Source organism: Babylonia areolata, chromosome 11 (genome assembly GCF_041734735.1).
Source record: "Babylonia areolata isolate BAREFJ2019XMU chromosome 11, ASM4173473v1, whole genome shotgun sequence".
Classification (NCBI taxonomy): domain Eukaryota; kingdom Metazoa; phylum Mollusca; class Gastropoda; order Neogastropoda; family Buccinidae; genus Babylonia; species Babylonia areolata.
Genome location: NC_134886.1, coordinates 30,117,425 through 30,143,579, shown reverse-complemented (window position 1 = coordinate 30,143,579; position 26,155 = coordinate 30,117,425). Strand labels below are relative to the sequence as shown.

At 41.6% G+C, this 26,155-nt stretch overlaps 1 protein-coding gene across 3 annotated transcripts in view; it reads right to left on the bottom strand.

Annotated features, from left to right (window-relative positions):
- LOC143287650 (centrosomal protein of 104 kDa-like) overlaps nucleotides 1-26,155 on the bottom strand; it is a 49,344-nt gene that overhangs the window by 15,107 nt on the left and 8,082 nt on the right. For 2 of the 3 annotated variants that reach the window (XM_076595795.1, XM_076595794.1), the window contains exons 8-20: nucleotides 25,210-25,319; nucleotides 24,409-24,464; nucleotides 22,251-22,406; nucleotides 20,680-20,707; nucleotides 18,796-18,925; nucleotides 13,029-13,115; nucleotides 8,163-8,209; nucleotides 7,207-7,277; nucleotides 5,700-5,864; nucleotides 3,900-3,961; nucleotides 2,974-3,046; nucleotides 1,997-2,062; nucleotides 1,472-1,590 (exon numbers count right to left, since the gene is read on the bottom strand). In XM_076595795.1, coding sequence (XP_076451910.1) covers nucleotides 1,472-1,590; nucleotides 1,997-2,062; nucleotides 2,974-3,046; nucleotides 3,900-3,961; nucleotides 5,700-5,864; nucleotides 7,207-7,277; nucleotides 8,163-8,209; nucleotides 13,029-13,115; nucleotides 18,796-18,925; nucleotides 20,680-20,707; nucleotides 22,251-22,406; nucleotides 24,409-24,464; nucleotides 25,210-25,319 — 1,170 coding nt within the window. The remainder of the gene's footprint in view (nucleotides 1-1,471; nucleotides 1,591-1,996; nucleotides 2,063-2,973; nucleotides 3,047-3,899; nucleotides 3,962-5,699; nucleotides 5,865-7,206; nucleotides 7,278-8,162; nucleotides 8,210-13,028; nucleotides 13,116-18,795; nucleotides 18,926-20,679; nucleotides 20,708-22,250; nucleotides 22,407-24,408; nucleotides 24,465-25,209; nucleotides 25,320-26,155) is intronic. The other variant, XM_076595796.1, reaches the window with a different exon arrangement.

Genomic DNA, 26,155 nt, shown 5'->3' with positions numbered 1-26,155 from the left:
TTTTTACAACACTGACACAACACCTCTTCAAAGACATCTGGTCAAAGGGTTGTTTTTTTTCAGCATCAAGCACCTCCTATCTGGAATTCTCTCCCTCTGGAACTCCAGCACTCACCAGCTGTCCTCTTTCAAAAGGCAATTTAGTACCGTTGGATGTGAAGAATCATAGTTCTTTTGTCTGTCCACTCCCACCGTCTACACTGCCTGAGTGTCCCCCCCTCCCACCTCTCCTCCACCCCCATCACCTATTGGAGTCTTCCTGCGGTGTGCATGCTTGTGGGTTGGTGTTTGCTATGTGTGTGTGTGTGTGCGTGTGCGTGTGAGTGTGCGTGTGTGTGCAGGGTGTTATTTTGTGCCTTTTTCCTTCGACTATCCGTATCTACAATTTGTAGTATTGTATTGGTGCATATCGATTTTGTTTTTCCACTTCTATGTCATCATGTGCTCTTGTATGGGATAATGCATTATTGTATATGTATTGTCTTATGTGAGGCGCTTAGAACCCATTATATGGGGAGTTTGTGTTTTATAAGTTCAATGTATTATCATTAGCATTATCATCATCATTAACGTGTGCAATTTTTACAACTGGCACAACGTGAACAATGTGATGAACATGGAAGCAGCAGTTGAGTGGTTAGAGTGAGTGTGTGTTTTATCTTTAGTTTAACGTCTATTCACTATAAGTGTTTTTAGATGGAAAGGAGTAAAGAAGTGGATAAAGGAAAGGGAATGCATGTGAATATTAGTGTAAAAAAAGTATTCATGTTATGTATCGGAGGAAAAGTATATTATAAGTATATCATAAGAGTGTGTGTATGTGTGTAAATGTGTGTGTGTTTGTGTTTGTGTGTGAACGTGAGTGAGTTAGTGAGTGTGAATGTGTGTGTGTGTGTGTGTGTGAGAGAGAGAGAGAGAGAGAGAGAGAGAGAGAGAGAACAAGAACAAAAACTTAAATCTCCAGGCCTCTGGCCCCTAGAAAGAGGTCAAAAGTACACAATATGGAGAGAGAGAGAGAGAGAGAGAGAGAGAGAGAGAGAGAGAGAATGCACATGTTTATGTATATCTGTGTGTGTGCACAGGCACCAGTGTGAATGTGTATATCCATTTGTAAGTGTGTACACACAATAAGAAGAATATCTAATTTACTATAAACATAACCATCTACTGTGACTCTGTGCGTGTGTGTGTGTGTGAGTGTCTTTGTGCATATTCACATGCATGTATGCCCATGCATTATGATCATGATCATTACCATGATGAAGAACATGTTCCTCATTATCACACCAGACTCCAAGACCTCTAAATCCCTAGCACAGAATCTCAGTGAATGTTAATAAAAAAAATTTTTTTTAAATCAACACAGTAAAACAACACTGTTTTCACTTTTTTTTGTTGTTTTTTTTTTGGGGGGGGGGTTTAAAGGCAGTGAAACAGGGAATCCCACACAGCACCCTCAGATATCCCTTACTTCTTAAGCTGCAGCTGTGCGTACAACGTCTCCAAGATCTCCGCCCGACTCTGGGCCAGACGGGGAGCCATGTTGAGCTTGATGGGCTTCACACACTCGTGGGGCACCGCCTGGGTGGCCTGAAACCAGCAGGTGAAAAAACAGATGAGGCCCTGCATAGGTGGACAGATGACAATGTAGGCAGCGCAAATGCAGCACTATCCAGGTGTCTGAGTCACATCTGTGAGCATACAAGACTGAACAGGTCATTCCACCTGTGCAGAGTTTATCACAACAGCAATGGTCTGATAAATACTGTTGTGTGTATGATATTTTTCTGTAGAAACTTAGCTGATGAACAAAGAAGCCACTCATTCAAACAGTCCCAATTTCATGCCTATTAGGCAACTCATGAGACGAATTCTTCTTAAAAAATGGACTCTTGACCAGTCTCTGAACACGGCTTCCTTTCTGGACAAAATTTACCATTGAAACAGGACACTAATACACTCATACACCAGCTAACCACCTCTCTGCTGATCTTACCTTGACATCAGGGAACTCAGCCATGTCGAAGATAAACCTTTTAGCATCATCACGATTCCTTACGGCCTGTCATCAAACACAAAGCATGGCATTTTTAGGAAGAGTAATCACTTTTATAGACAGTCAACATACCACATGATACATTTGTAAAACTCACATTTTGCATCTATTAGGACATTCTACACTAAAAGAAAACAATCAAAATTTCAATACTTTCAAGAGAAGAACTTAAGATAAAAACCAAGCACAACCAGAAAAAGTGGTGGTACAGTCAACAACCTTACAACATGTTTACTAGCATTCTGAAGATGAAACATAAAAAAAAAAAATCAAAAAAATAAAATCAAAAAATCAACCAACCACAGAAAGACAAGAAATGTTTTTTTTCCCTGAGAAACTGACAACTCTTCTTCTTCTTCTTCTGCGTTCACTCGTATGCACACAAGTGGGCTTTTACGTGTGTGACCGTTTTTACCCCGCCATGTAGGCAGCCATACTCCGTTTTCGGGAATGTGCATGCTGGGTATGTTCTTGTTTCCATAACCCACCGAACGCTGACATGGATTACAGGATTTTTAACGTGCGTATTTGATCTTCTGCTTGCATATACACACGAAGGGGGTTCAGGCACTAGCAGGTCTGCACATATGTTGACCTGGGAGATCGTAAAAATCTCCACCCTTTACCCACCAGGCGCCGTCACCGTGATTTGAACCCGAGACCCTCAGACTGACAGTCCAACGCTTTAACCACTCGACTATTGCGCCCGTCGAAACTGACAACAAAATGAATCTTCTGGCACAGTCAACCATGCCACATAAATTCAACTTGTTTGGTGTCACGTAGTTAAGTCAAACAAGATAAACAGCCAAACACAACAAAAACAAAAATTCTGTTAGCAAAATAAACAATCCAGAACCATCTTCTCTGTCAAGCACACGATGTGACATTTGTGAAAAAAAAAAACCAATGCTTACCGTGTCCCCTGATTTGTGGAAGAGATTCTGCAATGTTCGCTCCACAGCTGCTGATGTTTCCTGTTTTGGTATCCTGTGAACATCAGCACATCAACACATAACCACCATGAAAACAAATCTGACAGTTTCAGTTTCAGTAGCTCAAGGAGGCGTCACTGCGTTCGGACAAATCCATATACCCTACACCACATCTGCCAAGCAGATGCCTGACCAGCAGCGTAACCCAACGCGCTTAGTCAGGCCTTGAGAAAAAAAAAAAAGGTGAATAAATAATAGATAAGCTTACATAAATAAATAAATAAATAATAATTATGATATAAAAAAAGGTAGTAGTAATGATAATAATAAAATAATAATAATAGATAATAAATAAATAAACAGATAAATAAGACAACAATGATGATAAATAAGCAAATAAATGTAAAACATGAAGACACAAAACTGACAGAGTAAGAGGGAAAGAATATGCCTTGTGTCATGGAAAAAAGAACTTCCATGGAAACTGGGTCAGAAGGGGGTGAGAGAAAAAAGAGAGAGAGAGAGGGAGAGACGGAGAGACAGGATGCATTCCTTTAAACAAACCTGTTTATTCCTGGATCTGACATACTCACGCGTGTCATTATTGTGGCAGAGGTGATAAGTATCATCAACATTTAAGTACAATTATTTTCCATTATCAAATTGCTCAAAAGTAATTTTAATTGTTTATTATATGACACTTATTTGTGTTCTGGCATGGCTGAAATGAATACCTTAACTTACTTTAATACCATTATAATTATGCGGAAGCACTTAATTGTGTTTTGGCAAGGCTGAAATAAATATGAAATATCTTTTTATTACATATCAGTACCAGTCTTCAACTTTCACAACCTTTTGTTCTGGCAAGGGAGAAATTCAGATCTCCACGCTGAGTGGCCACTTACTTGTGTTTTGGTACAAATTCAGTCAACATCATCCGTAAAAGATTCAATGCTGCTTTGAAAACCTGAAAAGGAAGTAACATACAGTAAAAAAAAAAATTTTTTTTTAAAAAAAAAATTAATCAATCAATCAATAAATAAGTATACAGATCATTAAAAAAATGAAAACCATAATATTCAAAACCATAGGAGATAACAGGTAAAATCAAAGACATACAAATGAAATCAGCCACTGCAGATTTATAATGCTCTGCATCAAATGAGACACTCGTTTCTTCTTTATCTGTTTCTGAGCTGCAACTCCAATGTTCACTTGTATGTACAAGCTGGCTTTTACACGCAAGACCATTTTTACACTGCCAAGTGGGCAGCCATTCGCAGTTTTTGGGAGTGTGCATGCTGGATATGTTCTTTCCATATCCCACCCAATGCTGACATGAACAGCAGAATCTTTCAACATGTGCATGTAATCTTCTGCATTCAAATCCACTTGAAGTGGGTTCAAATAAATATAAATCTTAACCTGTTTGTTGGACTTGTTAGTGAATTTTATCAGTTGTATCAGTTGTAAGACTCACAGCATAGACTTTGTCATCAATGCCCCTTTTGATTAGAAAGACTTACAGCATTGACCAGAAAGACTTCCAGCATTGACTTTGTTGTCGATGCCTCTTTTGACCAGAAAGACTTGCAGCATTGACCATAAAGACTTAGTCGTTGATGCCTTACAGCACTGATCAGAAAGACTTACAGCATTGACCAGAAAGGCTTACAGCATAAGACTTTGTCATCCATCCTTCTTTTGAGCAGAAAGACTTCCAGCATTGACTTTGTTGTCAATGCCTCTTTTGACCAGAAAGACTTGCAGCATTGACCAGAAAGACTTACAGCACAGACTTTGTTGTTGATGCTCCTTTTGACCAGAAAGACTTACAGCATTGACCGGAAAGACTTACAGCATTGACCAGAAAGACTTACAGCATAGACTTTGTCGTCGATGCCTTACAGCATTGACCAGAAAGACTTACAGCATAGACTTTGTCGTTGATGCCTTACAGCATTGACCAGAAAGACTTACAGCATAGACTTTGTCGTTGATGCCTTACAGCATTGACCAGAAAGACTTACAGCATAGACTTTGTCGTCGATGCCTTACAGCATTGATCAGAAAGACTTACAGCATAGACTTTGTTGTTGATGCTCCTTTTGACCAGAAAGACTTACAGCATTGATCAGAAAGACTTACAAAATAGATTTTGTCATCCATGCCCCTTTTGAGCAGAAAGACTTATGGCACCGACTTTGTCATCGATGCCCCTTTTGACCAGAAAGACTTACAGTACAGACTTTGTCGTCGATGCCCCTTTTGACCAGAAAGACTTACAGTACAGACTTTGTCGTCAATGCCTTACAGCACTGACCAGAAAGACTTACAGCATTGACTTTGTCGTCGATGCCCCTTTTGACCAGAAAGACTTACAGCATTGACCAGAAAGACTTACAGCATAGACTTTGTCGTCGATGTCCCTTTTGACCAGAAAGACTTCCAGCATTGACTTTGTCGTCGATGCCCCTTTTGACCAGAAAGACTTACAGCATTGACCAGTAAGGCTTACAGCACAGACTTTGTCGTCGATGCCTTACAGCACTGACCAGAAAGACTTACAGCATAGACTTTGTCGTCCATGCCCCTTTTGACCAGAAAGACTTTCAGCATTGACCAGAAAGACTTACAGCATTGATCAGAAAGACTTCCAGCATAAGACTTTGTCGTCCATGCCCCTTTTGACCAGAAAGACTTACAGCATAGACTTTGTCATCGATGCCTCTTTTGACCAGAAAGACAGCCGCCCTCATCATGACCCTGGCCTCCTCCTTGTCCCTGACCGGCAGCTCCTGCATCTGTTTGTAGACGGCCAGCAGGGCGTCCTCACGGTACGACCACGTCTTGGAGTACGCTTTGGACACCTGCAACCCACACACGGTTCTCTCACTGACAGCAGTTATACAGGGCTGCTCTGTGTGTGTGTGTGTGTGTGTGTGTGTTCTTTAGTTTAGCGTCTTTTCACTATTAGTGATATTAGACGATAATTAAAAAAAAAAAAAAAAAAAAAAAGTGGGGTGGGGTGGGGAGAGAGGAATGAGAAGTCAGGATAATACAGAAAAGGTAGAACACTACGATGAAATGCATAAGTAACATGAAATTAGCTTTAACAGTAACAATTCAATAACGATGATAATAACTAAAACCATTAACACAATTATGAAGTACATTAAAGAAATGCAGAAATAGAGCTATGAACTAATGCTTTGAAAGTTCTACTAAAAGAACCTCGTTAGAAATAACTTCCCAAAAATCATCTGCAGAATAGTTACTCTCCATGAAATACTTGGGCAAGAAGATACGTAACTGCTGACAGTGATGATGCAAGCCGAACTGCTTACCACAAATGCATATAACATTTCTTGTGTGTGTGTGTGTGCGTGCATGCACGTGCTCATGTGCGTGTGTGCGAGACACCAATTATGTTTCTTCATATCCTCCATGCCCCCAACAGGGGTTACAGGATAAACATTCTTGATACCTGACAGGGGAGAGGGTGCATCAGACTACACAGAAATCTGCCTTCCACCTCAAAGGACACAATACTGTCTCTCTTGCTGCTTCACTGCTTGTGCTCCGCAGAAGAAAACACACACACACACACACACACACACACATACACATTTGTCTCTTTCATAAACTTACAACCCTTGTCCTTCCTCACATGCACTCTCTGATCCTGTGATAATCCAAATCATTTCTCTCCTGTTGTGTTGTCGCTCGGGCAAATAAGAAGCTTGACGCATCTCGTGTGTAACGAAGAATATATTTTATTACTGGAAATAAACAAACAGGACCTAGACTGTCAGCTGCTGTGGCCCTGACTGATGTTCCTCTGGCACCCTCTATAATCTTCAAGGATCAAGGAAGATAATTCTAAAGGCAATAACTTTTGACACAACATCTCCCGTTTTTCTAACCGCCACCCACTCACCAGACAGTTCTAGCAGAGCCACTGGATCTTGGTAATTCACTATTCCAACGAACTTTTGATGTAGAGAAATGGAGGGAAGGCAACAACAACAACAACAACAAAACAAACAAACAAAAAAAAAGATGGACTGACAATTTGGCAGGAAAACCATTTGCAGAGACCCAGGCTCTGACACACGACTGACAGAGCTGGAGGAGTCTGACGAACAATTCTTCTGTGCTTTGCCCCAGTGACTCTTACAGAGCTCAGGGAGGTAAAGGAAGATGACTCACCAGAGGGTAGCCGAAGACATCAATGGCTGAAGAGGCCTCCCTCAGGTCCACTTCCGTCATGGGCTCTGGTTCTGTGTCAGCCACAGTGCAACAGAGAACAGCATCAGAAGTCATCAACCGATTTGTTCCAGAAAATGCCACTGATCATAAAGCATAAACCTTTCTGGAAATCGCTAATGTGGATTCCCTCTAGTGTGATAAATTGCTTGTGTGTTGGCTGTCACATTTATGATAACCATATTTAACAGAATGAGAAAAAATCAGATGCTCTCTGAAAAATGATATCGTTTAAGTTTTGTTTTTATTATAAAAATCATAATTCTCTAACACACTTTCCCAATAACAACTGAACCAAAACAAATGAATAAAAAACAGAAAAACACACCAAAAAACAGCATATGACAAAAGAAACCATTCAACTCCTGCATTTAAATGAACACGAATGCATCACATGCTTTCCCACTATGAACCAATCTACAGCAACAACTGACACTCTTCCATTCATGAATTTAAAGGGCATACAGGTTAATCTCTTGTGCACACATTGTCAGTTAATGCTGATCAGACCTGCTGTGCACCCCCCCCCCCTTTTTTTTTTTTTTTTGCTGTCCCATCCACTGCATCATTTCAGTGGCACAGCTCTCATGCTGCTCTATCCAAATTCACCATACACAACCACACCTAGGTCTCAGTGTTGGCAGTCCACAGGGAACTACTGATGTAAGGTCACCAGGAGGCCACACACCAGAGGATATCTTACACTGCTGCTGAGTCACTTTGGTGGGGTTTAGTAGAACCTGTCCTGATTTAACATACTTGGGACGCCACCAACTAAGCCCTCTACAGACAAAAATAACAGCTTATTCATGAAGCCAGACTGAGTGAGCCCTCCTCCACTAACACAACTTTTTGCCTTCAACCTTTCAGCAGCACTGCAAAGAACAGAAAACCCTTACCTTGGTTCAGTTCTGGCTCAGGATCTTCCTCCTCAACTGGCGGGGGTCTGACAATGAATCAAAACAACAAACAATTCAATACAGTTTCAGGCAGATGTCAAACCATGCAGATGGATCCAAGCTAAGTAACATATAAAGAATAAAGGCCCCAAAGCCTTTTACAGTCATTGAGGCAACGAATTCATATCCAGTGTCTGGTGTCTAGACTCAGCTTAGGAATGTCAGAGCCCAATCCTCTTCTTCCGCTGCTTTTAAATCACTTCGGACGATGGAACACTATAGCGTTCCTGACGTTCCGGACCATGGAACGCTATAGCGGTTTCGACAATTAAAATTTTTTCCACGTTTTCCTCATGGGGTAGCATAACAATCGCAGCTACTCCAGGCATTGCGAACGTGTCAAAGGTCAAATGAAAAGTTTCTTCATGAGATTTCGTAACAACACACTCCACAGTGAGCCAGAGTTCAGGACCCCATACGACAAGCTCATCTGCATACTTATTGAAAATGGCGTCGCAGGTGATATAAGTGGAAATTTTTGGAGCAAACTAGATAACGACAGCGGCTTTTACCGCTGCTGAAGTGACTGAAATGCTTCAAACTGAAGGTTTCAACATCAACAAGGATGATGAAGACGTTGAATACAGTATCTGAGTGAAGAAAGCTACCAGCAAGAAGTTACTGACAGTGACTCAGCTTCTGACAGCAGTGAGGAGGGAGCGGGGTGGGAATTCACACGACGTGAGGAGAGGGGTCAGTGGGTTAAGTAAAGTGAGTTTCATTCAGTTACTTTATGTTTTGTATTTTTTTGTGATTTTTTCCCCTAACCCTAACAAATGGGTCGTCTGTAGGGAAAAGCAAGGGAGAGAACTATTCGTCCGGAGTGAGTTAACCTTCCCCTAACAAAGTCAGGTACCCGTTCACACCTGGGTGGAGTGAGGAAAATCAGTGCAAAGTGCCTTTCCCAGGACACAGCACTCTGCTGAAACAGGGCCTCAAACACACTAAAAATACCATGCAGAAAGTGGAGAGAGAGTGTGTGTGTGTGAGATACAGACAGAAGGATGGAGGTTTATGCCCTTGGGACTTCATACAATTCAGTCATCAATTAACAGTATTCAAATTTTGGCATTATGAATACTCTGATTTAAAGAAAAACACTTTTTTTCATAGATATTTGAGCCTTCAGGACTATTTTTATATGCTCAAGATGAAATGGGGAAAAATCTTACGGGGCAACCCATTTATACAAAGGAAAATGAGCACACAGAAAAATAAAGAGCAAGAAACAGCACTCAGTCTCACCTTGTATTTAAGTATGAATCAGTCGGCTTTCCTTGTGTGTGTGTGTGTGTGTGTGTGTGTGTGCACATGTGTATATATGTTTGTAAGCAGCCATGTGCATATTTTGCATGCAAAGTGCATCAGCCATGTGTATATATGCATGTGAAGAGCATGCATGAGCGTACATGTATCGATACCATGTATGCATATGTGTTTATGTAGGTGTGTGTGCACATGGATTCAAGTATGTGAAAATGAGCATATGTATACACACATGCAGAATGTACATGTAAAGAGAGAGAGATACACACAGAAAAACAGAAAGACAGACAGACAGGCAGCACCAACCCAACAAGCCAGCTAAAGATTCAAGAAAGCATGAAGGACAGAGAAAGGAGGGAAAGGCACACTCATCCCATACACACACAATCAGAGAGAAAGTGGGGAGGTGGCAAAGAATGCAAACACAGAAAGACAGAAAGGAAAAAAGGAAGGTAAAAATAAATGAAAAGGAAGGAAGAAAGAAAGAGCTACCATTGACATATCACGCAGAAGTCTTCAATTTTACTTTTGAACAATTGAAGTGATAACAGACAAAGCAAACAACATCAAGTCTACAATTCAACCAGCAGTAAAAATAAATATTACAGTACATGAAAAACATGTGAACTCGTGAGTAAAAAGACAAGACGTTCAAAATCACACCAGTATCCTGATACACTGCATGTATCTGTGTGCACTTAAGTGCAAGAGAGACAGATGGAGGTTGGTAGATAGCCAGAAAAAGAGGAATGAGAGAGAGAGAGAGAGAGAGAGACAGAGACAGAGACAGAGAGAGAGGGGGGAATGGTGAGAAAGACAAAGAAAGACAGACAGAAGGGGCAGTGGGGAGGGGAGGAGGAGGAGAGACAAAGAGACAGAAACACAGACAGCATGCAGAGGAAAAAGAACATGGTACAGACAAGTCTAAAATACATTCATAGGAAAAAGTAATCGAATAGACATACATTTATCTATCTGCCAACTGTGAAGACACAGACATGATCATGGCATTTTAAAGTGAGTACTCCAACCCCACAGCTACCAAACCACTCAACACAGAGTGAGAATTTATTCAAAATCTCAAAATAAAAACAATGTTAAGCCAGCCCTTTCAAAACAATCCAACACCAGCACCTTGTCACCATAGAACACAGTTAAAAGAAAACAGGAAACCACACACACTCATGTAGCCAACCACTTCTAGTCTTAAAAAGAAGAAAATAGAATAAATGTATGTATGTGTGTTTGGAAACAAGAAAGAAATCCTCTAAAAACCCATGAAAATGATACATTTCTGTCTAAAACAAAAACATGAATGAGACATACAGGTCATCATCAGTGGATCTATAACCATAGAAAAGTTACTATGTGGAAGAGGAGGAAGATGGTGGGCAAGAGCAAGGGAGGGGAGAGAAAATGTTCTACATTATTCGGCAAAGAGTTCTTACGAAACATTCCGTGGGAAACAAAAGTATCTATGATCACTCAACGGATATCTACCGATTGGCATGAAGCTCAGACGGCTTTGCAAAGCTCTTTGGGTAGCTATACAGTGGAGACAAACACCACAGTACTCATTACAGTACAGCACAGTGCATACACAGCTCATGACAACAGCTATCATTCTGAACCAGCCAAGCACAGCACAAATGTACATGAATGCATAATGTGAATGCCAAGGTGCAGAGTCACAACACACGTGCCACATTACCCTCCAAGCACACACACACACACACACACACACATTCATCTTTATGTTCATACACACAAACACACACAAAAGCCTACTGTATTCTGGATGTTTGTCTAGTAACAATCCTTTTTCTAAAAATGTTGTACGTTTGCTATATTCCATACCCTTGTTTGATTATTTTTCCACTTCAGTACTATCCTGTATCTTAAGTAAAGTCTCCATACAGTACTATCGGTTACATTGTACAATGAAGAAAAAAAAGTTATACAGTTTCACATAACCAAGACAAAGCATCACCCCCCTCCCCAACTGTAATCTTGACTTTCCCTAAAAAGGCTAATTCCACACAACAATGACTACATCTGAACAATGACACTGATGATTCAGTGGTGACAAAACTGCTTACAAACTGCTTACTCTACAAATAATCCTTATTAAACAATGCCGCTGTGCACAGCCTACCATCCAATAATTATCCCACAACATCCAGTTGTCTCCATATATCTATAATGGCAATGCACTACTTCAATTCTTTACTTTTTAAAAATCATCCATAGTTACAGTCACCAAAACTGTTTCTGTCAGACCTTTCCTCTTTAAGTGTCTATAACATACAAACAGTCCTTCTGACCACTGTCTTCCGATGTTCAGTTTTTTTAAACTGTCTACATTCACTCAAATAAACTGGAATGTTCTCTTGATAATTTCATATTACTGTCTACATTCACTCAAATAAACTGGAATGTTCTCTTGATAATTTCACATTACTGTCTACATTCATTCAAATAAACTGAAATCTTTTCTCAATTATTTCAATCTTGAAACCCTCTGGGCAGTTTTCCTCTCTTTCTGAAATTCAAAGTAAATGGATTTTATTCTAATCTCCATCACACAGCAAGTGTGCACATGAAAGCAATCAAAAATCACTGATACAACACACCCTTAAAGACTTATAACAAACAAACAAAAAAATATAGCATCAACAAGATATGCATAAAACCATGCAGTGAGATGTGCTGGTGAAATGTTGATCTAAAGCAAAACACTGAACAATACCAATAATTCATGTCTCCCTTGAAGATACACTCTGGTGAATTTGCGCTGCTTTAATTCCAAGAACCCCCCCCCTCCCCCTCAGCCCCCCGCCCCCCTTTCCTCCACACCACTCTTCAAAGAAACTGAAGATATATATATATATATAGCAGTTATAGGAATAGGTGTGTGAACTTTGTCAGAAATACAAGAAAAGAAATATACTGATCTCATGAAAAGCCACAAGTCATTCTTTACAACTCTGGCAGCCATGAATTCCATTTCACTCTTGCCAACCGATTCAGACGAAGGAATGGTCAGAGAAAAAAAACAAACAAACCAAGCTTCTAATAAAAAGGGGCAAAATGAGATTCAGATAACTCTAAAAGGGCCTTCAGCTTCTCTCTAGACCTCTGAAGAGGTACAGTGTTTAATTGCAACAACCAAAGATAGGCAGTTAGGCATTGGAAGCCTGAAGGGGATTCAACAAGGATTAAACAGCCACTTATGGCTTTGTCAGCACTGTATCATGATTATTATTATTATTATTATTATTATTATTATTATCAATCCCTTCATTACCCTACTTTCTCTGATAAATCTGACCAAAAATTACATTTGTTACTGAGCATTACATAAAACACATGCACACCTGCATTTTGCGGGGAATGAACATTGCATAATCGCTTGTCTTTCAGCTCTGACACAACTGTTCCATTGCTCCTCTAACAAAGTACTTTGACTCACTGACGGGAACTACAACAATGAGCACTAGTGTGACAACAACACAACACCCAACAATCCACCTCTCTCACCTGTGCACAGGTAAGCTACGCTCGCTGTATGGGGTGGGGGAGGCAGCTGCTTGAGGAGGGGGCTCCACAGAGGGGGCCGCCGCTTTACTGGTCAGTGTCACACAGCAACAGTCATCACAATCAGCTGGTCAGTCTGTCTGTCCGTCAGTCACATAACTGTCCCTCTCTGTGTGTGTAGTCAATGGTCAGTTCTCTCTCTGTGTTTTCTGCTGGTCCATCTGTCTGTCCATCTGTCACATCACTGTGTGTCTGTGTTGTCTCTGGTCAGTTCTCTCTCTGTTGTTCTGCTGGTCAGTCTGTCTGTCCGTCTGTCACATCACTGTGTGTCTCTCTGTGTTGTCTCTGGTCAGTTCTCTCTCTGTTGTTCTGCTGGCCAGTCTGTCTGTCCATCTGTCACATCACTGTGTGTCTCTCTGTGTTGTCTCTGGTTAGTTCTCTCTCTGTTGTTCTGCTGGTCAGTCTGTCTGTGCGTCTGTCACATCACTGTGTGTCTGTGTTGTCTCTGGTTAGTTCTCTCTCTGTTGTTCTGCTGGTCAGTCTGTCTGTGCGTCTGTCACATCACTGTGTGTCTGTGTTGTCTCTGGTTAGTTCTCTCTCTGTTGTTCTGCTGGTCAGTCTGTCTGTCCATCTGTCACATCACTGTGTGTCTCTCTGTGTTGTCACTGGTCAGTTCTCTCTCTGTTGTTCTGCTGGTCAGTCTGTCTGTCCATCTGTCACATCACTGTGTGTCTCTCTGTGTTGTCTCTGGTCAGTTCTCTCTCTGTTGTTCTGCTGGTCAGTCTGTCTGTCCATCTGTCACATCACTGTGTGTCTCTCTGTGTTGTCTCTGGTCAGTTCTCTCTCTGTTGTTCTGCTGGTCAGTCTGTCTGTCCGTCTGTCACATCACTGTGTGTCTCTCTGTGTTGTCTCTGGTCAGTTCTCTCTCTCTGTTATTCTGCTGGTCAGTCTGTCTGTCCATCTGTCACATCACTGTGTGTCTCTCTGTGTTGTCTCTGGTCAGTTCTCTCTCTGTTGTTCTGCTGGTCAGTCTGTCTGTCCATCTGTCACATCACTGTGTGTCTCTCTGTGTTGTCTCTGGTCAGTTCTCTCTCTGTTGTTCTGCTGGTCAGTCTGTCTGTCCATCTGTCACATCACTGTGTCTCTCTCTGTAGTCACTGGTCAGTTCTCTCCGTTGTTCTGCTGGTCAGTCTGTCTGTCTGTCAGTCATGTTACCATCCCTCTCTCTGTGGTCACTGGTCAGTTCTCTCTATTGTTCTGCTGGTCAGTCTGTCTGTCTGTCATGTTACCGTCCCTCTCTCTGTGGTCACTGGTCAGTTCTCTCTATTGTTCTGCTGGTCAGTCTGTCTGTCTGTCATGTTACCGTCCCTCTCTCTGTAGTCACTGGTCAGTTCTCTCTATTGTTCTGCTGGTCTGTGTGTCTGTCCATCTGTCATGCAGACGTCCTTCTCTCTGTTTATTCATTCATCAATTTATCTCTCTCCGTTGTTCTGCTGGTCTGTCCATCTATCATTTCACTACCTCTCTCTCCATCTATTCATTCATTAATCTCTCTCTATGTTGTTCTGCTGGTCTGTCTATCTTTCCATCTATCATTCCACTGTCCCGCTCTCTGTTCATTCAATCATGAATCTCTCTCTCTCCTTTGTTCTGCTGGACTGTCTGTCTTTCCATCTATTACTTCTCTCTCTCTCTCTCTCCCTCTCTCTTGGTTTATTCATTCATTCATCACTCTCTCTCTCCGCTGTTAAGCTGGACTGTCGGACTGTCTATCTATCACTTCATTGTCTCTCTCTCTCTCTCTCTCTCTCTCTCACATCATTCACTTCTCAGTCTCTCTGTGTGTTGTTCTGGACTATCTGTCTTTCTATCTATCAGTTCACTGTCTCTCTTTCTGTTAAGTCTCTTGTTAGTCGATCTCTTCATCGTTCTATTACGCATGTCCATCTGCCTGTCTGTCTGTCACAAGTTAATCTCCCTGTGTGTACTCATTAGTTCCTGAGACAATCATTCCATCAGTCTGTCAGACTACGTCTTGCTGGGTTCATCTGTCACTCTGTCTGTCAGGCTACATCTTGCTGGGTTCATCTGTCACACAGTCTGTCAGGCTACATCTTGCTGGCCTCATCTGTCACTCTGTCTGTCAGGCTACATCTTGCTGGCCTCATCTGTCACTCTGTCTGTCAGGCTACATCTTGCTGGGTTCATCTGTCACTCTGTCTGTCAGGCTACATCTTGCTGGCCTCATCTGTCACTCTGTCTGTCAGGCTACATCTTGCTGGCCTCATCTGTCACTCTGTCTGTCAGGCTACATCTTGCTGGCCTCATCTGTCACTCTGTCTGTCAGGCTACGTCTTGCTGGGTTCATCTGTCAGTCTGTCAGGCTACAACTTGCTGGGTTCATCTGTCACTCTGTCTGTCAGGCTACATCTTGCTGGGTTCATCTGTCACTGTCTGTCAGGCTACATCTTGCTGGCCTCATCTGTCACTCTGTCTGTCAGGCTACATCTTGCTGGGTTCATCTGTCACTCTGTCTGTCATGGACTCATCTGTCACATGCTACAATTTGCTGGCCTCATCTGTCACTCTGTCTGTCAGGCTACGTCTTGCTGGGTTCATGTCAGTCTGTCAGGCTACAACTTGCTGGGTTCATCTGTCACTCTGTCTGTCAGGCTACATCTTGCTGGCCTCATCTGTCACTCTGTCTGTCAGGCTACATCTTGCTGGCCTCATCTGTCACTCTGTCTGTCAGGCTACATCTTGCTGGGTTCATCTGTCACTCTGTCTGTCAGGCTACATCTTGCTGGGTTCATCTGTCACTGTCTGTCATGGACTCATCTGTCACATGCTACAACTTGCTGGGCTCATCTGTCACTCAGTCTGTCAGGCTACATCTTGCTGGGTTCATCTGTCACTCTGTCTGTCAGGCTACATCTTGCTGGCCTCATCTGTCACTCTGTCTGTCAGGCTACATCTTGCTGGCCTCATCTGTCACTCTGTCTGTCGGGATACATCTTGCTGGGTTCATCTGTCACTCTGTCTGTCAGGATACATCTTGCTGGGTTCATCTGTCACTCTGTCTTTCAGGATACATCTTGCTGGACTCATCTGTCACACAGTCTGTCAGGCTACATCTTGCTGGTTTCATCTGTCACAGGCTACATCTTGCTGGGCTCATCTGTCACTCTGTCTGTCAGGCTACATCTTGCTGGCCTCATCTGTCACACAGTCTGTCAGGCTACATCTTGCTGGGCTCATCTGTCACTGTCTGTCAGGCTACATCTTGCTGGGCTCATCTGTCACTGTCTGTCAGGCTACGTCTTGCTGGGTTCATCTGTCATACAGTCTGTCAGGCTACATCTTGCTGGCCTCATCTGTCACAGGTACATCTTGCTGGGTTCATCTGTCATACAGTCTGTCAGGCTACATCTTGCTGGCCTCATCTGTCACACAGTCTGTCAGGCTACATCTTGCTGGGTTCATCTGTCAGTCTGTCTGTCAGGATACATCTTGCTGGACTCATCTGTCACTCAGTCTGTCAGGCTACATCTTGCTGGACTCATCTGTCACAGGCTACATCTTGCTGGACTCATCTGTCACATGCTACAACTTGCTGGGCTCATCTGTCACTCAGTCTGTCAGGCTACATCTTGCTGGACTCACCTGTCACAGGCTATATCTTGCTGGACTCATCTGTCACAGGCTATATCTTGCTGGACTCATTTGTCACAGGCTACATCTTGCTGGACTCATCTGTCACAGGCTATATCTTGCTGGGTTCATCTGTCAGTCTGTCAGGCTACATCTTGCTGGGCTCATCTGTCACACAGTCTGTCAGACTACGTCTTGCTGGGCTCATCTGTCACTCAGTCTGTCAGCTGCTTCATCGGCTATGAAGCAAGTCTGTCACACTGTCAACCAGTTTGCCCTGGGTATTTACAGAGTATGAACACAATATAGGTCACAAAGCCAGGCATGCATAATTGATCAGACAAGCAAAAGGGCCCATGCTTTCAAACCAGTAATACATATGGAAAAAGTGTCTAATATTTTTATGGGATACAAATGAAACTGAAATCAAGAGAAAGTAAAAAAAAAAAATTATCATAATGACACCAAACTATGGTTATAATAATTTCTTGGTGCAACAGTTAAACTAAAAGTAGAAAATAAAAAAGAATGGTGGGCTGATTATACACATAATATGGCAAGATAAAAGAAGGCATGCTAATGTTATTACTAAAATGCTGTGAGGCTAAAATAATCACAAATACTATTACCTAAACCAGAAGCCTGTAACTAAAATAAATATGACAACGAATGATCATGTCTGAAATATGACTGCCAAAAAATCATTAACAAAAGCAATATCTTCTTGAAAAACATATTCAAACACTAAGGCAAGAAAATTCAGTTATATGCAGCAAGTCAATAATATTTGTGATGTATCAAAACCAGATGATTGTGGACAGAATAAGGCAGGCAGTCAATACATCAAGCTCTGTTTTACTCAATTCAGGATTACAAGGCATGCAGAGTCAATATATACAGGTGTGGTATGAGAGCTATGTTCTGGTTTGCTATGTGCGAGGGGGTAGAAAATGGTCAGCTGTCAATAAATAAAATGTACATCCTGGATTCATATGCAAATGATGCATCAACATTATATATCCTGGATTCATATGTAAATGATGCATCAACATTATATATCCTGGATTCATATGTAAACGATGCATCAACACTATATATCCTGGATTCATATGCAAATGATGCATCAACATTATATATCCTGGATTCATATGTAAATGATACATCAACACTATATATCCTGGATTCATATGTAAATGATGCATTCGTCACTATATATCCTGGATTCATATATAACTGACGTATCAAAACCACATCGAATAGTGATTATATATATATATATATATATATATATATATATATATATATATATATATATATATACACACACACACACACACACAACTGATGTATCAAAACTACATATACTGGATTATGTTATTTTATCAATCAATCTGACTGTTGTATCAAAAGTATATAACCTGGATTATGATATATATCTCTGATGTATCAAAAGTATCTATCCTGGATTATAACACACATTCCTGATGTATGAAAACTATATATCCTGAATTATACCTCTCTCTCTCTCTCTCTCTCTCTCTCTCTCTCTCTCTCTCTCTCTCTCTATACACACATATACATATGGTTAATGTATCAAAACTATACAATCTGGATTATTATATATGATACTGACGTACCAAAACTTTTTCCTGGATTATCATAATGTATTACGGATGCATCAAAACCATACATCCTTGAATTAAGACATATATTCCTTATGCATCAAAACTATACACCCTGGATTAGGATACATGTTACAGAGGTATCAAAACTATATATCATGAATATACTGACGCATCAAAACTATTTATCCTGGATTATGATACAAATAACTGCTGTGTTAAAATTTCAGATCCTGGATTAAGACATATAATACTGATGCATCAAAACTACATATATCCTGGACCAAGACATGCAGGGGAGGATGGGGTGGGGTGGGAGGCTGGGGGGGGGGGGGTGAAATAAAGCAGGAGGGAAGGTGGCAAGAAGAAAGATAAACACAGCTGGCTGTCACCCACTGAGACATTATTAACCAAAAAAAAACATGTCAGCAGCTGCAGGGGAGATATAAAGTGGGCAGAATGAGGGACGAAAACAGCGTCAAACTCTCAGCACTCACTTTTTCATGGCGGGCAGCGGCCTCTCATCGTAGGGCATCCGCGGAGTGGGGGAGGAAGGTGGCGGTAAGGCGGGAGGGGGGCTGCGCTCGATCTCCATCAGCCTAGGAGGGGTTGCCTGCCGCTGGGGGTCTGTGAGGGGAAATCGGTAATACTGTGGACTGAGAGAGCATCTGTCAACACTGGGGGTCTGTGAGGGGAGATCGGTAATATTGTGGACTGAGAGAGCATCTGTCAACACTGGGGGTCTGTGAGGGGAGATCGGTAATATTGTGGACTGAGAGAGCATCTGTCAACACTGGGGGTCTGTGAGGGAGATCGGTAATATTGTGGACTGAGAGAGCTATCTGTCAACACTGGGGGTCTGTGAGGGGAGATCGGTAATATTGTGGACTGAGAGAGCTATCTGTCAACACTGGGGGTCTGTGAGGGGAGATCGGTAATATTGTGGACTGAGAGAGCTATCTGTCAACACTCCTCTCGCGACAGGGGAGTGAATGGAGGTGTGAATACTGTGCATCGGATGCAAAAAGAAACAGAACAGTGAGGACAGGAACGTTAGCATGCCCATGAATGATGTGCGTGTGATGTGTGTGTGTGTGTGTGTGTGTGTGTGTGTGTGTGTGTGCTATGGAGTGTGCGTGCGAGTGTGTGTGTGTGCTATGGAGTGTCCGTGCAAGTGTGTGTGTCTGTGTGTGTGTGCGTGTGTGTGTGTGTGCAGTGTGTGTGGGTGTGTGTGTGTATGTGTGAGTATGTGCAGTGTGTGTGTGTGTGTGTGTGTGTGTGTGTGTGTGTGTGTGTGTGTGCAGTGTGTGTGTGTGTGTGTGTGTGTGTGTATGTGTGTGTGTGTGTGTATGTGTGCGTGCGTGTGCTATGGAGTGTGTGTGTGTGTGTGTGTATGTGTGCGTGAGTGCGTGTGCTATGGAGTGTGTGTGTGTGTGTGTGTGTGTGTGTGTGCGTGCGTGTGCTATGGAGTGTGTGTGTGTGTGTGTGTGTGTGTGTGTGTGCTCCAAGAGTATTTGTGAGTGTGACAGGTGAGGGTGACAGGTGGGCAACTGGTCAATGAAAGCATACAATTATCAGTCTGGGACTGACTGAAACAAGACACCTGACTGTTGTTGATAACAATCTAAGCTGTTGGATGATCCCTTCTTTGCATATGGAGTTCATCGGTTGTGTCACACAAACACACACACTTAAACACATGTACATGCATCTTTATACAGACAATAACAAATACACACACAACGACACATGTTTTCGAGCTGCATTTTTTTTTTTTTTTTTTAACTTTTTTTTTAATTTTCCAAAAACATGTATACAATACAGAGAATAGTATGAACCAAACAGTATACAACGAACAATATCATCTTCCACTACAGAGAGATAGATAAGACAAAATAAAACGAAACAGGCTATAGCAAGGCAAAACAAATCTGTAACAACAACATCAACAGCAATAACAACAACAACAAACAAATAAACAAACAAACACACACCAAAAAAATAAATAAATAAAAATAAAATAAAAAGAAGAAAGGAAGATTTGTCCAATCATTCAATCAATCAATGCTTACATCTTAATGATTGTAGTAATCATGGTGATTTAAGATCACATTAATAGTAAATAGCCTAGACCAGTTGTGACATAGCAACAGCATCAAATGTATCAACTATTATAGTAATGGTATCTAGGGTAAGGCATTTTTATATAATCACTTTTAAGTGAATGATATACTATTCATACGGTGAAATCCATCCAGCAGAATAGCTGCACATACTGTCACACACACACACACACACACACACACACACACACACACACACACACACTGACACACTCTCTCTCTCTGTGTCTCTCTCTATCTCTCTCTCACCATACATACCTAAATCCACTGTGATAGCATGTCGAGGCTGAAAAGACACAGAAACAAAAATTTCAAATGAATGCAAATACAAACACAAACTCATGAAAACAAAGAAAAAGCATGAAATTTCCCATGAGAATCTAAACATCAAAACATTATAATATAAGGATCCATTAGTTTGTGACTGGGAAAAATTCAAAGGAGAGTATATTGTGCTCTCTTTGGTAAAACAAACTTCCCATTCCCTTTCTTAAAAAAAACAACAACAACAAACCAACAAATATTAGGACAGAGAGTAAGAAGGAGACAGAGACCCAAGCAGAGACTGAGGCAGACAGACAGACACCAGTCAAAATCACTGAAAACGGCTCACTCAAGTCATAGTTTTAAATGAATTATGAAAAATTTGTTTCATGGAACAATCTGGGTGTCTAGTCAACATCTCTGTGCTAACCCCAACATACACATCCCTAAAAAAACCCAAAAAAAACAGAGAAACAAAATCAATAAAAAGAAAAAAAGAAGTAGAAAAAGAAGAAGAAGAAACATTATTGGTGTGTTGTGAAGCCAGATTTATCATGAACCCAGTTAGTTTGACTTCTTGTTCTGCTTGTCTATTGTTCATTGACTATGGTGTGTGTGTGTGTGTGTGTGTGTGTGTGTGTGTGTGTGTGTGTGAGTACATGTATGCGGATATGTGTGTTTGCATGCATCTGGAAATGACTGATGAGTGCCCCATGGCAGCTGTCAGCCGGCTCTAACCAGGCAGGCAGCCTGTTGTGCAAATGACAAAAAGCTCTTAACTCTCTCCGGACGAAGGAATGCTCACGCATTCCTACACAAAACGTATTCGGATTTGGACGAAGGAATGGAATAGCATTCTCCGATAGTAAAATTCCATCATGTGCTGTACACGTGATTTTGAGATTAGCCAAGCAGAGTGCGCTATTCTGGGTCACTCCACAATCGAACAGTATGATTGGTCAGTCTGGGATGTGTGGCCCATCTAGCACACACGCTGACGAAGTCACTGACCGGTCGTCTGCTCGCGTGCCAGCCTGTTAGCAAAGCGGGCTCTTCTCAGAATGTTGTGAAGCGAACAAGGCAGTGACGACAACGTTTTAGGGTTGCCGAAGTACTTGAAATGCTACAAACTGAAGGGTCGGACATTGAAGAGGTGGATGATGACGAACAAGAAAGCGAATTTAATGCAGAAAGCGAGCATGGGTATGGTGATTCAGGGTGAAAAATTGGCAGTATTTTCTACATATGGCAAAACTGTAAAAATAAGATGAGAAATTTGATTTTTTTTTTTATATATGTAATAGCTCAACACGTAATAAACCAGTTCTGAAAGTTTCATTTTCTTACACAGTATTTTGTATTTTTTGTAATTTTTTTCCAAACCGTTACAAATGGGCCGTCTGTGGGGAAAAGCAAGGGAGAAAACTTGTCGTCCAGAGTGAGTTAAAGCTTAGTCTCCGACCGATGATGGGCACTACATAACTATCCATATCATCATTTTCATGTGTGTCTTATAAACCTTGTCAAAGTTTAACTGACAATTAAAACAGATTCTGATTCCGTACCCCCGAGGACTCGAGCAGGTCGTGGATCTTGAGGTCTGAGTACACCTGGAGGCGTGTCTCGTCCATCTGCACCTTCTTCACCTTGGCCTTGTCGTAGTCCTCGTTCTCCACCGCCTGACGCTTCTCCACCTCCATCTTGCCCAGCTTCTCACCTACCTGATACATACATGTCAACAAATGATGACACATACCAATAGATGATAATGACAAACACCCCCACAGGTCAGAACTAATTGGTTCTGACACATGCCAACAAAAGATGACATACGCCAACAAAAGATGACACACGCCATCAGAAGATGACACAACCAAACAGATGAAGACATATGCCAACAGAAGATGACACATGCAAACAGATGAAGACACATGCTGACAGAAGATGACACAAGCAAACAGATGAAGACACATGCCAACAGATGACACAAGCCAACAGAAGATGACACAAGCCAACAGAACAGAAGATGACACAAGCCAACAGAAGATGAAACATGCAAACAGACGACACAAGCAAACAGATGAAGACACATGCCAGCAGATGACACAAGCCAACAGAAGATGACACAAGCCAACAGAAGATGACACATGCCAACAGATGACACAAGCAAACAGATGAAGACACAAGCCAACAGAAAATGACACAAGCAAACAGATGAAGACATATGCCAACAGATGATAATGACATTTGCCTAGAGCTAGAAGTGAAAATGCATTGGTTCTGACACATGCCAACAGAAGATGACACAAGCCAACAGAAGACGACACATGCCAACAGAAGATGACACATGCCAACAGATGATGGCACGTACCAATAGATGATGACACATGTCTACAATGCATGACATTTCTCTGCACCTTTCTACTTACCAGATTAAAGAACTTATTGTATTCTTCTGACTACAAGCTTAATTAAGAATGCATGTGTATTCAAGACACACAAGAGAATGAGAGAATGAAGTATGAGACCGAGGTGGATGAGGTAGAGACAATGGAAGAGACAGGAGAGATAAACTCCAACTATATACAATTATTATACTTTATATCATATATCGCATTGCCAAGGCCCACTCTGCCTTTGGCAAACTCAACAGGCTGTTGAACAACAAAGGCATCAGGCTCAGCACCAAGATGAAAACCTACACAGCTGTTGTGCTGACCAGATTGTACTGCTGTGAAACATGGACGACATCACTGTCACATTCAACAACTTGAGCAGTTTCACCAGAGATGCCTACGAAAGACCTTCGGCATAAAGTGGCAAGACAGGGCCTCCAACCTCCAGGTCCTAGAGAGGAGCGGCCTGCCCAGCATCGAAAACCTGCTGATCCAGTGCCAGCTACGCTGGACAGGACACGTTGTCCACATGACAGACAGCAGGATCCCGAAGATGCTTTTATATGGCCAAATGAAGGAAGGCCACAGTGAACTTGGAAGACACTGCAAGCACTTCAAGGACACCTTGAAGACAAACCTCAAAGCCTGTGACATAGACATTGCTTCCTGGGAAACTGATGCCCTTGACCGCTCTCGCTGGAGGATGCTGTGCTCTAGTGGCATAAAGACGTTTGAAAACAAGAGAATGCTGGCCATTAAGGAGAAATGTAAGCGAAGGAAGCAGGGCTCAACTTCTGGAGACGTTTTCCATTGCAACACTTGTGGGAAGTGCTGCGCATCCAGAATCGGCCTCTTCTCCCATATGAGGACACACACCGACAGATAAGCCTGCCTGCCTACTCATCCGTCGGACCGACGGGAGACTCCATCTATTCTGGTCATCAGCACCATACCCACCCCCACACAGATCTCATATAGATGCAGATATGTATCCTGCAAACCTCCACATATGATACACATGTATGCATTCACACCTGCGCAGATACCTGCTCTTCATACATGTTATGATGTATGAATGCAGCACATGCACACATAACCATTCACACAAACTGTCTTGAGAACTCCCTTGAGCAACACACACAATTACATAGACACTTGAATAAATACATGCATGCATGTGCATGTGCAAAACAGACACAGATAACAGACAAAAGAAGCATAATACTGAAAGACAATGAGCAGTTTTCTACAGGGAAGACATAGCACTTGGAAAACAGGAGCTCTACAGGACTCCTATAAATTACCATGAAACATCTGAACAGCTTACCTTTTGTAAATCTGTGATAGCAAACTTTAACCGCTTGGCATAGTCATACCGCTCCTCTGAAACACACAGGTTTTCAAAAATCCATATTCTATACAACTAACGCTTTTTCTATCAAATGTTTCAGATTCAATTTCAAGGCAATCAAAGTATGCACACTGATCTACAAATGCCACACCATATCCGCTTAAAAAAACAACAACATTCAACTGATTCGTCACAAATTAAAACCACCCAAAGCCACTGACTGAAATATGAAATTTTTCGAAAGAACTAGAATCTCTTTTCACATCATGTCTTTTTTGTCTGTGGTTAGAGACAGCCCAAAAGACAGAAAGTTGAAGAAAGACAGGAGAAAAAAGCCATATAAGTGGTTCTGCTGTGACCATCACCACAAATAAAGAAAGACAGGACAGCATGAGATGAACTGGCAGCAAAGAGAGCGGAGAGACCTCAGACTTGTTGACAGGCCACAGAGTGACACCAGCAAACTGGCTGAGGACCGCAAAGAATAGAACGCTTTGGCTGCCTCATGCATCTAACAATGCAGGAGCTTTTAAATGTAAATAACCACCTAAACTACTAAGAGATACAGAAATACGCTGAACCAGTCACACTGACAGAGAGACAAAACTAAGCAGATGCAGGCACACAAAATAACAGAAAAAAACAAACAATAACAGACTGACACATTCACTGAAAAACATACAAGCAAACACACACTGCTGCTATGCACCCAATCAAACAATACACACCACTACTATACACACATTAAAACAAAGGAAAAACAAAAGAATGACATACGTAGAACAGCCTCCTGCTTCTTGCGTTCCAGCTTACGAATGATCTGTGCAACCTCTGGGTCCTGGTACATGTCAAAGGCCAGGTCATCCAGCGGAGAGATGTAGTCAGGCCTGCAACAAGGCAAGGCGACAAGGCAGGAAGTTGATTTCCTGAACCCTTTGAAACATTACACACATTCATCTTTTGGACCAATCATACAAACAATGCACAAAAATCTGCAATAATACAACAAAAGAAATATCCAAATTTTTGTTCCACAGACCTTTTACAAGGATGAATGACATAATGTTATGCATAAAAAAAAGAGTGATGTCGAAAACTAAACAAACAAAAAAGCCCACTCGAGCAAAAAAAGCAAATATGGATAACAAAAGTCATTTTTCCATGGCAATAGCCAGAATTCTTTTCCCTCGCCCGAGACAAAATTCTACTGAAGAGAAATGTGCAGAGATGAGATAAAGGATTTAATTTTAAACAATATTCTTTTTGTTGTTTTTCAGAAAAAAAGGGGGCGTGGGGGAGTGGGGGGTGGGAGGGGGTCAGACAGGGATTAAAGTTAGTTCAGGGGAAAAAAAAAAAAGTTTGAAACAGGATGTTTTCTGCTGCAGTTACTCGAAGTTCGTGAGGCCACAAGACAAAAGTCAACTGGTCTGTGTTTATTTCTAAACATGTCTTATATCCGAGTTTATTGTTTTGGGGATGATTTCATGAAATTCTGACAGCTTCTTGAAATGTTCTAATTCAGCATGTATGTCTCTTCTACCTGTTGATCATACAAAGTCATATTTTAAAAAAAATCTGGGCTATAAATTAATCATTAAATAAAACCATGGCTGAAAAAATTTCATGCTGACCGGAATATTTGCAGGCTATTTATGATACAAATATAATGTATTTATTCATTATACAGATACCATATATGTGACGTCTGCCTCCTCTTTTGTAA